General features: G+C 38.0%; 1 protein-coding gene across 3 annotated transcripts in view; it reads right to left on the reverse strand.

Annotated features, from left to right (window-relative positions):
• Window positions 1–1,456: 1,456 nt before the first annotated feature.
• The window catches only part of TRIO (trio Rho guanine nucleotide exchange factor), a 246,764-nt gene continuing 235,644 nt past the window's right edge, over window positions 1,457–12,576 (reverse strand). For all 3 annotated transcript variants that reach the window (XM_071736663.1, XM_071736660.1, XM_071736662.1), the window contains 8 exons: window positions 11,884–12,022; window positions 11,545–11,572; window positions 10,528–10,690; window positions 8,356–8,477; window positions 5,821–5,899; window positions 5,178–5,378; window positions 4,260–4,398; window positions 1,457–3,083 (listed from right to left, as the gene is read on the reverse strand). In XM_071736663.1, coding sequence (XP_071592764.1) covers window positions 2,541–3,083; window positions 4,260–4,398; window positions 5,178–5,378; window positions 5,821–5,899; window positions 8,356–8,477; window positions 10,528–10,690; window positions 11,545–11,572; window positions 11,884–12,022 — 1,414 coding nt within the window. In that variant the 3' untranslated portion in view covers window positions 1,457–2,540. The remainder of the gene's footprint in view (window positions 3,084–4,259; window positions 4,399–5,177; window positions 5,379–5,820; window positions 5,900–8,355; window positions 8,478–10,527; window positions 10,691–11,544; window positions 11,573–11,883; window positions 12,023–12,576) is intronic.

Below are 12,576 nucleotides of genomic sequence, written 5' to 3' on the forward strand. Positions count from 1 at the left end.
ATAGCAGAAAAGGGAGATAGTTAAATGTACACTATGAAAAAATTTTCTGCTTTATCCCTTATTGGATGCAACCAGAGTTTAGGTGCAAAACCCAAGTCTGTATGGTTGAAAGTAACTTCTGTTCATAATGAAACTGGTACACCTAAAAGATGCAGGAGATCTGTTCACCTGTTTAACAGAAATCTGAAAACGATCCTTTGGTTTTTAGCTGGGAACATCTGGTAGAAAACTCTGCTGGTCAAAATTTACTAGCTAATAAAGACTATAAAGAATTTCCACAGTTAGAGAGTTATGCAAACTTTATATAAAAGCAATCACGACAATAGAAAAGACTCAACACTTAGAGCAAAGTCAAATATTATTTTGTAAGGCATGAAAGAAAGATACAACACCGCAGTTTAAAATTTAAAATTAATTTCATGGCAATAAAATACTGTAGTTTTTCTAAATACAGAGCCCAATTAAAATATAACCAAGCCTAAACTGTGTAACTCCTTAAAGCAAGAGATCAGACAAATATGTCAAATATGTTTTAATTTCTTTCAAAATAACTGATGGCAAAATAAAATATTTACATCACGTCATACTGTGTAAACATGTAACCTCACTGTACAAAGAAATATACATGCAAAATAAAGCAAAAATTTAACTAAAACAATAAAGGAAAATAATACACAAAGATAATGATATGAGGTTGGTAAGAATACACATCCAGTTTTGAAGTCAGTTGTTTTCTTTTAAAAAGTTTCTGTACAGCTTTACAAAAAAACCCAAAAAAACCCAAAAAAAAGGAATAAATAAAATACAGTGGAAGCCACAAAGCTCAAAACTAACCCAAGCTAGGTTATGGCTTAAGACCCATATCTAACTACTGTGGGATGTTGGCTTGGTTTCTTTAAACATGGCATTTCACACATAGATGACAACACACTCATATGAACTCAGTGATGCACAGAAAACCATCTCTCTTTAAATAGCTCACGTTAATGTCACTTCAACCTTCAAAACAGTTACTAAGACAAGTACATTACATGTCAGATCCTCCTCATCTGACCACTACTCTCTGCATGTATTCTTCACCAAAAAGCACAAAATTCATTTATTTCACAGAAAGAAGTAAACACAGATTCGAAAATTCTAAAAAGTAGTAAGTGTTGAGACTGATTTTGGGAACGTCAGACTTTGGCATTTTGATTATAGTAATAAACTTTTAGAAGTGTCACCCCACTTCTTAACCAGTTTGAGATTTGGGATACGAATCTCTCTCTCTCTCTCTCTTTTTTTTTTTTTTTTTTTTTTGAACAATCCTTAAAACTGACTAGTCTTGACTAAATTCTATGTTTACCCTCATTTGAAAGTAATAATGACAGTGTGGTACAACACATCCACCCCTGCCCACCCAGAAGAAACCCCAAAACACGCAAACAAAACCATAAAGCTCACCGTACTAAGAATGTGCTTTTTCTATATATTTATTACAGTTACAACAGAGGTCCTCATAAATAGTTGCATAAAATGTTAAAGCCACAACATTGCACATGATATGAAAGAAAACAAAATCCCAAATGAGTGCACTTACAGTATTTCATCCTGCTGTATACTGCTTGATAATCAGGTCGGCAGGCTGGGCACCAACCCGAAGTTCTTTTCTATGGGGACAGTGAGTTCTGACCCAAACTGAAGACCCGCACAGTGGTATACCACCATTTAGGAAGGAGGGGAAAAAAAGGGCAAGGGGAGGGGAGGAAAAAAAAAAAAAAATTACAGACCGAAGGCAGATACAGTCTATATACAAGTAAGGCCTACATTTTATCAGAGCAAAACAATTCATTCTATTTGTATGCAAAAACTTTGAGGTTGGATGCACTTAAAAGCAGAGTCTGGTCTCAGTGCACTGCTACGTAAGATACATACAGGCGAGGCAACTGGAAAGCTCTAGGACCAAGTGAAAACCAGATGTTAGAAATGGAGGCTGTATCAATAGGCAGCCATTTTGGTGAGTCTTCTCCAGGCAAGATTTGATTTTTGCTTAACACCAGTGCTTTGAACATAGGCATTTCTCCTTGAATAAATCTTGAAAACGGTAGTTAAGTTCACTTGCAAAATTCAACTCTTGTTTATTAAAAAAACTATTTTCTTTTTTTTTTTCTTTTCTTTTTTTTTTTTTTTTTTTTTTTTTTCAGAAACCTGAATAAAATACTGTTAACTGTATCGCTCGTGACTGCTTTTTGCAGAGTACAGTGCTACCATCCTCCACCCCAGTGAAGTCTGCATTGCCAGTCCCCCGCGGGGGTCCCTCTGGAATGCGTTTGCACACGAACATTCGCTAGCAGCTGCTTGGCTCGGGGTTTGCCTTCCCCAAAATTCAAGTCAACAGCTGATTGGCAGGAGGAGTCTATCTCCAGTCTGATCGATTGATTGATTGGCAGGAGGAGTCCGTCTCCAGTCTGATTGATTAACTGATTGATTGGCAGGAGGAGTCCATCTCCAGTCTGAGTGATTGGCAGGTGAAAGAGAATGAGAGAGAACTTCAGGCAAAGTCAAACTCTTGGCAAGAGCCTGCTCTGTAGGAAGTTTTTAATGCTACGGATGGGTCGAACATCATTCTGGTGTTTTCGCCGCTCAATGAACGAAGTCAGTCTGGATGTGTCAATGCTGTCAGCACTTTTGCCATTCCCCAGCTGCAGCCACTGCTCCTGGAGAGCCAGTGCAGCCGAGGGACGCTTAGCTGGGTCATCCTGAAGTAGGAAGCATACAAAATCTTTGGCCTTCTGGCTAACTCCTTTGAAGTAGTCATCTGGGAAACTAAAGTCTAAGCGGCAAATATTCAGGCAAGTTTCCTCTACGCTTTCATCCAGGAAAGGAGAGACGCCACTAAGAAGGACATATGTGAGCACTCCAATGCTCCACACATCTGAAGTGAGGGAAACAGGATTTCCAAGAATAATTTCAGGAGCTGCAAACTCAGGGTTTCCGAGTAGCTGGTGGATATAATACGTGGTATTGAGCTGGACTGCATCTCCAAAGTCAGCCAGTTTTATAGTTGGCTTAGTGGAACTCTGGTCCACCAAAATATTTTCAGGCTAGAAAACACAGAAGCAAAAGTTTAAATGTCTTTTTTCAAGTCAGTCTAACACACATCTAATGGTTCAACATTACTGTTTCCCAGTCAGCACCCTCAGTTCAAGACCATAACAAACAGCTACAAGCTCTGATGAATGTGTTTTAGCTGCTGAACTACAGTTCTTGCAGAAAATACAGTTCTGCCAGGTTATATGGCAGATGTACACAAAAGCAGCTCTACAAAGTTCACAGTAGCCTGTGCCTGAGAACTTTAACTTAAAGAACATCAATTGCAAGCAGAGGATGAATAAAGAAACTGCTCTGTTTGCTTTATGATAGACAAGAAAACTCTTGTTTTTAAAGACGGGAAGACCTTTTAAGAATTTTCATGATGCTTTCAACAAAACTCAGCTTTATTTGGTGATTCTTGAGCATAATGCAGCTGTACAGATGGAAGTCAAGCACTGTTATGAGACTACTGCATCAACAGATCCTGTGGGATACATGCAGCTTCAACAGAACTGGCCCACTATGGATCAGCTGGAAGTAGTACTAACTTTATGATTTTATTTCTGAAGCTACTGATGCTGTAGCTATGATTTTGGCAAAGAGTGACTTACCTACAAATAGTTTTACTTAGTTCATCTATATGTACCCTGAGACTAGAAAAGGAATGGGTAAACTCCATATAGCATTTGAAAAATTAATAGAATGCATCAAATCATTGTGGCTGAAGTGAAATTCAAAGCATAGAATAGAGGTACAATGAGGTACCATTCACATGGGTATCACAGCCCTCAAAGTGCAAGGATGAGAAACAGATCTGCATTAAGAGAGCAAAAGCAGTCTCCTTCACAACAAGCAACACTTCTTGAGAAAGAAATGGGTATCTGCTGCACGTTTCTCAGAATGTAAACAAGTAAATAAATAAATAAATAAACAAACTGGTCTGGTAATTATACACAGTACGAAGGACCACTCCGGACCAGCAAGCTTTAAGGAGAAACCATAGGGGAATATGAAATTTTGTCTTTGCTGGCTATGAGAGATCTGAAGTATTTGGGGATGAAGTCCCACCACATACTCTTCACACAGTTACAAACCAATTCAGTTTTAAGCAGTTCCCAGCTGCCTGTTTACTAGGGGTTTTCTGCCTGGAATTACGCACCCTGCCAGGAATCCCATTCACTGCTCACCTTTAGGTCCAAATGTACTATTCTGCAGTTGTGAAGATACTGCACAGCTTCCAGAATCTCTCCCAGGTAGAGTCTGATCTTCCCTTCTGTGAGGTTTCCCCATCGCACGACATAGTCTAGAAGGCGACCCTGGTCAGCCCTATTGGAATTAAAAAGGTTATATTTTGGATTAATCCATGTATCAGAACTGAAGGAAAAAACTGTTTTGAAAATTATATAGAAGAATGTTCAAGGCAAGAGTCCTCTAAAAACTACAACAGCATCAAGTAATCCCCACTGTTTCTGATGTTTGGCTGTCCTTCCTTAATCATTTGTTTTTACTGCCTGCTAGTGAAACTGTTCTATGTCACTTGCAGCTGACCTGCACCTACAACACGGGGAACTAATGCTGAAGTTCCCCGTGGGAACAGAGGGTGAAGGCAGAGAAGGAAAGGCAGAGAGTTATTCAGCCAGATGGAAAGACCAGACGTGTCTCGCCAGAGACCATTGGAATAACCATGGCCAGCAGCACCTGGAAGACAGAGGACTAGGGTATGAAGAGAAGATTTAGTATCAAGCTAATAGATGACAACAATCCTAATTCACTTGTGCAATAGCTCAATATAAAATAATTTCTGGACCTTCAGCCTAAGATAACCACTTACATATAACTAGTACTTCAACTTGTTACCTTCTGAGTACTTCATTAACTCAATATTTTAATTACAGCATTAGACAACTACAATTTTTTCTTTAGGTGACTTCAAACCTAAAGTTCACTTTAAAGTGGAACCTTTATTGTTTGTAAATAAATAAAGTTTATGAATAAAAAGTTATGTGAAGTTACAAATAAGGCTCCTTATTCAGAAACCACTACCGAAGCCCCAGAAAGTCAGATGTGGAGGTTATATTTTATGGATAACATTATGGTCCACATACATTTCTAACACTAGTATGTAGTTGGTGGAGGTCTCAAAGGTATCAAGAAGGCCAATGAGCTGGGGATGCTGGAGATTCTGCATGACTCCAAGTTCATGGGTAACCTGGTCTCGCTTCATCAACTTCTTATTCACAAACTTAGTGGCTACTGCTCGCTTGGTTCCCTTCTGGTCACACTTCTTAACGACAGAAAATCTGCCCCTGGAAAACAGTATTGAAAAGAAAGAATTAACTGAATGATGCAATGAGGAAATACTTTTACCTTGAAAGGTATTTTCAGAGAAATGTGATTTTAAGCCACTCCGGATTCTGGATATAAACAAGAAGTTTAAATACATGCATCTTCTACAAAATAATATAAAATAAAAAACCAAGCAGCATCAGTGGTAAGGAATGCTTAAAAAAACAAAAAGACTATGTAGCTTTCCAAAGTATTTGAAAAACACATCCCTTTATCTATGATACTACTTCAATCTAAATACAATCTGTTTATGCAGTGCCATCTAGTGCTGGTAAGATTTTTCAGTTCCTCATTGCTATTTAATTCAATGTAACTCTGGCTTTTCTAGGAGAATTTAATTTTTTGCATAAGTAGTTCATTTTTTGACATATACAACTTGGGAGATCAGCATATAGAACACACCTGCCAAGCTCAGCCACTTCACTGTAGAGGGAATCAAAGTTGTCTTTCCAGATTACCATGATCCCATCATTTCCAGGACCTACAAAAAAAAAAAAAAAAAAAAGGCAATATGGCCAATATTTAACATATTCATATCCTCTTCAGAACTCAGTTGTTATTATAACCAATAGAGTGTTTCAGATAATTGCAAAAGAAGATATATTTGGACTTCATATTCAGCTTGGTAATAAATTTCAGGAAGATTTTGCCTTGGTCACACCGGCTCCTATCATATTCTTTTTGAAGATGAGTATGCATATTGAATGCAGTTCATGCCCTCATATTGTCCAGCTTGTAGCTCATAAAGTTATTTACTTCTGTAATCAACAACTTTATTGATGGTTTGAAGGAACTACTATAGCAAGAGAAGGCAAAGAGTATTGTTCAGTCTTTGCACAACAACATACTACAACCAAATGGTTAAATACAACTCCAAAGGATTGAAAAATATTTCAAAAAATTGATGCTGAACCCTTACTCTGTGGTACAGCCTCAAAGGTTTCATTTTACTCTTATAGACTGGGGAAATGAAGGGTAGGATGGCACCAGAAAAACCAAGGCCAGAACTTCTTTGTAAGAATACTGACAAAACTGAGTAGAGAGGTAAGGAAAATACAGCTGCCCATCTTTTAGAGTCTGGTTGCAGAATAACCAAGACATACCAAATTCTGGTTTAGATTAAAAAGGAACACTTACTTTTTAGACAAGCTCAGTAAGACCAAGGACTGTGGCTAAAAGTTGGTAGTTTAGTCAATAAGGCTTCTGTGACTGATTCTGGATAAATCATAGTTTAGGACTTCTTCACCAGTGTAGGTAGGATGCTCAGTACCACGGTTCCTTAAAGCACACAGTTTCTCACTGACTCTTTCCTGCCCATTGAAAGCTTTTTACTCCCTTAACTAGAAAGTTTCCTTGGCTTTCCATACACTATTGGTGGAATCACCCTGCTTTGTTAATCCCCATGACACATGTTAATCCCCATATAACACAGGGTGGCAGGCAGCAAGGCAAACTGGATTACACACCAAAGCAGCCTGATCAATGCAGCAGAACAAATTCCATAGTGGAACTAATTCACGTACAGTGTGAACTGCCTGTACAGAAACTGGTAACAATAGCGAGTTGAAGGAAGCAGAAAAAGAAGAGATATTTTACATTAACAACAAAATAGCTGCCACTGGGAAAAAAAAAACAAGTGATCAGACAGTGTAGTAGCTATCTGAAAAAAACCTCTACTTTTCAGGAAAGTGTCAAGACCAAAATTTTTTTCCCTCTCTTAAATATTGAAAGACATCCATCCTCGGGCTTAACAACTGACTGTCTCGCGTCAGTGAGCAAGAAATGTTGAGGATAACCCCCAACTCAGTATGTTGGCACTTAAGGCACTTATTGTGGCTGTCAAGAGGAAGGGCTCAAAATGGCAGCACTGATTATAAACACCCCAAAATTTCAGCTGAGTTTATGTTAGGGACACATCTTTCACAGTCTGGTTTAAACTTTCCAGAAAAATGGCAAAGTTCTTTGAAAAAGAGGGAAGAAAGAAAGTATTTTGGAAGGGTTTGGGATAAGCCTTTAAGCCTCCATAGCAGCTGGCACAGACATACAAAATCAGAATGCAGTATTTCGTAACTTATTTTCTCTTATCTGAGTCAATTTGAGACTGTCGTTCCATCTAAAATCTATTAATTCTCACCAATGGATAAATATATGGGTCTCTCAATAGACTGAAGGACCCAGATAGCATCAATTGTTATACCTTGCATCTAAGAAAGTCTGCTATCCTACTGTCTCACTGTTTTATTTATTTCTAAAACTAGAGGATTAAGAATACACTTAAGAATAACTAAATGGCCAAACACACAATGAACCTTGTCACGATGTCATCAAACCCATCAAGGAAAAAGCAGCATTTTTCCTGTGCTTCCTGCTTCTGAAATGCAGGCATTTTTTATCTTTGCATGATTCCTTTCATTCTCTCACAAACATTCAGGTTACCTCATTTCAGGTACTGAAATAATATAATTTAAGTGTAGATTCATGATGCAAAGAAGAAATAGGTACACGTTCTCCTGAACACGGTGAATTTACAATTCAAGCAGCATGTTAAAATACAGAGCAATGCTACGCTTTTCTTACCTGTACACTTTGGAAATTATACACATTAGCATAGCAAGTTTCATTGAGACTAAACTAAAAATGAAGATCATAAAATATGATTTTATCATAGTGTGTTTGAAAGAGGATTGACAGACAAGGTAATTGCACATTGATAGTACTGTGCAGGCATCCTGTCAGTATGAACCTCTAATTAGTTACATCCTAAAAGTGCATCCATTTCTGCCAAAACAAATTAATGTCAAGAGGTGAAAAGGTTATAACGCTCCTCTAGCAGAGGGATGCCCAAGAGCCAGGGTTTTCTTTTTCCTGTGCTATGGGTACCAGACACTCTGAACGTAAAAGAAAAAAAAAAAAAAAATAAAAATGTAAAGAGCCTACCTAAAACTCGAAGACTGGCAGAAGATGAAACGGAACCCATGTCGTTTGCAGCTATACACGTATAGATACCATCGTCTTCTGCAGTGACGCCAATGATCTTCAGTGAAGCCTCTCCTAAGTCACTGGGAAACACAACAGCATCCATTAACTTTATATTCATTTTACAGACCTTAAGCTATGTAAACAAAACAAAGCTAGATTGATAGTGCTAATATTTCTTACCCCTATCTCTGGACAAACATCACTATCCTTGTCTCTGCCGTTTCAGAAGTGTCTACCAGAATCTGAGCACTCTGTGTCTGTCAAGTGTCTTGGAATGTCCTAGAGACTTTTAGAAACTCATCCTCACTGACACTCTGTCTCAAGCATGTCCCAAACTCGTGTTTGTGAAAGCAAATGTTCCTGTTCCTTCCTGCTTCCTTCAAATTATGAGAAGTTATATCGAATTATATCAAGTCAACCATCTGCCATCGCTTTTTCTGAGAAGTTTCCATCCCTGATTACCAGCCTACAGAAGCTGATCTAACATTTGTACTTCCAGAGCTTTCATCTCCTCTAAGAATGGGTTCCACCTTCAGTACAAAAAGGCACACTTCAATACAACTTTTGGAGACCTCAGAATCTGGGAGAATGAAGACAGAAGGAAATATAGTTTTCCTCTGCTTCAGGGCAGAGTGAGCTCTAAGCTATGTCAACCCACAGGAAAACAGTTCTACAGACTCTTCCTTAATCTTTCTCACTGCTTAACCACTGTTTTTGTTTGATGGTTTGTGTTTAAATGTTTACTTAACTCTTCCTGAGTGCAATTAATGCCTATCACTTTTTTGACCTTCTGCCATAGACACGAACAACAGATAATTCTATTTACAGAAGTCTTTTACAAATGTGAATATTTGGCAAGCCCTCCCTCCCTATACTTTTCACCTCTAAGTTCAAAACAACCCTAACATTGTGCTTCTCTTTCACAATAGAGCATATTTTTAAGATTTGCTGTCACACTTATTGCTTTCCTTTGGATTCATCCCAGTTACTCCAAGTCACTTCATTAACTGAACCAAAAAAACACTTGTCATGGTCTTCACCACACAACTTCATTTCAGGGAAAATATTTTAGGAATTCAAGTAAATTTTAAGAACATAAGATGATGATGCCTCTCCCCCAGCTCAAAGAACATTTCACGATTATAATTTCTAAAAATTTCTTAGCCACAGCCAACATGAATTACTGAATGGAATTCTGCAACAGGAATGGATCACAGCAACTTATACCTACTGAATCTAACTCTTACTCCTTTCTCACAATGGTCCTGGAGCAGTAGTAGAGCTGCCACAATGCCTCTGTCTCCCATAAAAAATATAACCAGTGGAATGGAAAAAGCAGCAGGTAAATAAGAACAGTATAACATACCACCAAGTTTGCAGGTAAGTTGGGCTATACTGCATAATCTCTAAGATGACACACTCTTCTATCAATTAATGAGGAAAGTTTTCACAGAAAAAACCCTCATTCAGAATTGAAAGCATAATTCATAAATAAGACATACTGAAGTTACTTATTAAGCAACATTTTGTATATACAGAAGAATGCATTTTCAGAAAAAAATAAAACTTTTCTAACATGCAGATCCACATCAGCAAAACACAGCAATTTCTCTGATTAATCAAGTGCTTTAGGTACTAGTTAGTCTGTTAAGCTGTATCATTGCAAAGCTTCAATAATGAATACAGGGACAGTGCCATATCAGCAGGACCCAGAGGCTTTTTTCTTTACAAAATACTGTAATGTGATCTGAAAGCAGTCATTTGCCTCAAAAATGATGGTATGCTACTAATGGAAATAAGGGATTGGCAGATGGCTTGTCACAACATACTGCTCTGGTTCAAGTACTTGGTCAGTGTGACAGAACCACAATAGCTTCTGCAATAGCTAACGAGAAGCACTATCTAATTTTTTCCTTTTTTTAAAAAGAATTAACTGAATATGACATTTGAGCACCTCAATCATATACCTAAGTTACACAACATTCCCAGAAAATGCCAGCTGAAATATTCCTGTCTGAGGACAACCCTACCTTTGTGCCTCAAAGTCAAAAAGCAATCCTGCACCAAGGTTGCACATAGGAAAGAAATTGTTTTAGCAGTTCCTGTTGAACATTACACACATTACTGTACCTGTACGAAATGCTGTGATGACCATCATTGCTCAGTGTGTTATGATCAGGACCCTTCCAAGTAACTGAAGCCTTGGGCCGACCACAGACTTTACACCTAAGCACGATGGTCTCTCCTGTCTCACATGTTACCTCACTCAATGGAATTATAAACTCTGGGGGAACTGGAAAAAGAATATTAATGGCATTAGGTCAACTGAAATTAATACATCTGCTCTTCTATTCCTTGCACTCTGTCTTCTATTAGTATAGTACTCAAATTTCCAAGGTGCATCTATCCCTCTACCCTTGGAACACATCCATGGTGAGACCACCTGCTGGGTCTCTGCAGGGATAGTGAATTTTCCTCTGCATGAATGTGAACACATCACCACTGCTCTGTCATGAACCAAACACCCTATTTACGGCAAACTGAGGGAACCACACAGGGAAAACTATTGCTCAGCCAAGCTATTTTATATCCAGCTACGTTTGCAAAAGGGAATACAAAACACTTTGCTCATTGGCTGAGGCACTGCAGTGGTTTCCCTTTTTGCAGACAGGCAAACCAAAGTTTGGTTCTGTGTATTAAGATAAAACCCAGCTTGGCTCTCACCACAGAGGCTACAAACTTTGTCCTGACCAGTTTCTGCACTGGAGAGGCCCTGAATGTTCCCTAGGGTGCAAGATTAAAAATCAAGCAGGTCTCCAACTCTTGCCCTTGTTATTTTGCCAATTCAGCAAGGCCCAACTTCCATACATTCTCCATGCAACTGTAGTAGAGAATGAACAGCTTTCTGAACAACATGTCATATGGTCCTTGGCGTTGTGAACAAAACTGTGTTCCTTGCATCTTCAAAAATACGTACAATGTACTGCATTAGCTGTCTGTCTGCTTTATCCAAAAGAGAACCTATGTATATTTTGATGGAAAACACTCTGTTTCTGACAGAATTCATGCCAAGAAAATTTAAACAAAATCAGCCATGTTCTAATCAAATTATATTTACTGTGACTTGTAAAAATTAAAGCAACTTACCATCATAAATGTAATTGGGGTTGAGAAGCTAGAAAGGAAAAATTGAAGAATTAACGCCCTTATACAATTATAAGAAATTACAAAATGGTAGAAAACAGCACAGAGATGGTTTGTGAACATTGTAATTTGTGCATCAGTTTTCTCTTTCTGCAGTAACCTTATGCTACATCACGCTTACAGGCTCCGGCATTGTGCCTTCCTGGTTTGAGATTTGGCAAACACTGTCCATTAAAACCACTGTGGCCCTGTGACCATTCTTCCATGGTCTGACAGAAGTTATTTTTAAAAATATCTCAGCATAGCTCCCTTCATAAACTACTATGTGTTTGTAACATTTACCTTTACAGAAACCTTGTTGGCAAGTCCTTCTCGGGATTTGCGGTAACCATTTTCTAGCTTGCCTTCCCTTTTGCCGTCTTTATCTTTTTTCTCAGATTTCTTCCTTAAACGGAGTGCTGTGTGCCAAGACGTTGACTTCCTGAAAACACAAGATTAAATTTTGATCCATTTTTTTTCAATCCCAGGTTAGGTGTTATACTCTCTAGTTTGACACAGTATTGAAAAAGTATATAAAACACTTTTGTCATTGTATTAAAAAGAATCCTGAAATGAAATACTTTTAAGTATTCCATAGCAGACTGATTACAACTGTAAACAACCTTGATTAAAACTGTAAACAACTTAATAAGATTAGCCTGTAGTTCAGTATTTCTTGAGGTCACTGCTTGAGTGGTAAGCTTTCTAAATCAAAATATAAACTGTCAATCAAACTGTGCAATGATCAGTATTAAATCTGGGACAAATACAGCATATACAGTTTTTACATAGAGCTTGACTCTGAAGAACTTGGATGTAATTTCTCCCATTGCAGATTTGAGAGAGCTCAAATTTTTCAATAGCTTTGTGGCTCAAAGTAGAGATGTAGGAACTCTGAAAACTCATTTCACTTGGAACAAACATTCCCTGACTGTTTCCCTAAACAAAAGTGTCAAGCCTGATAACTGATTCCATTAAATACACCATTAGCTACTG

The sequence above is a fragment of the Heliangelus exortis genome, chromosome 2 (genome assembly GCF_036169615.1).
Source record: "Heliangelus exortis chromosome 2, bHelExo1.hap1, whole genome shotgun sequence".
NCBI lineage: Eukaryota > Metazoa > Chordata > Aves > Apodiformes > Trochilidae > Heliangelus > Heliangelus exortis.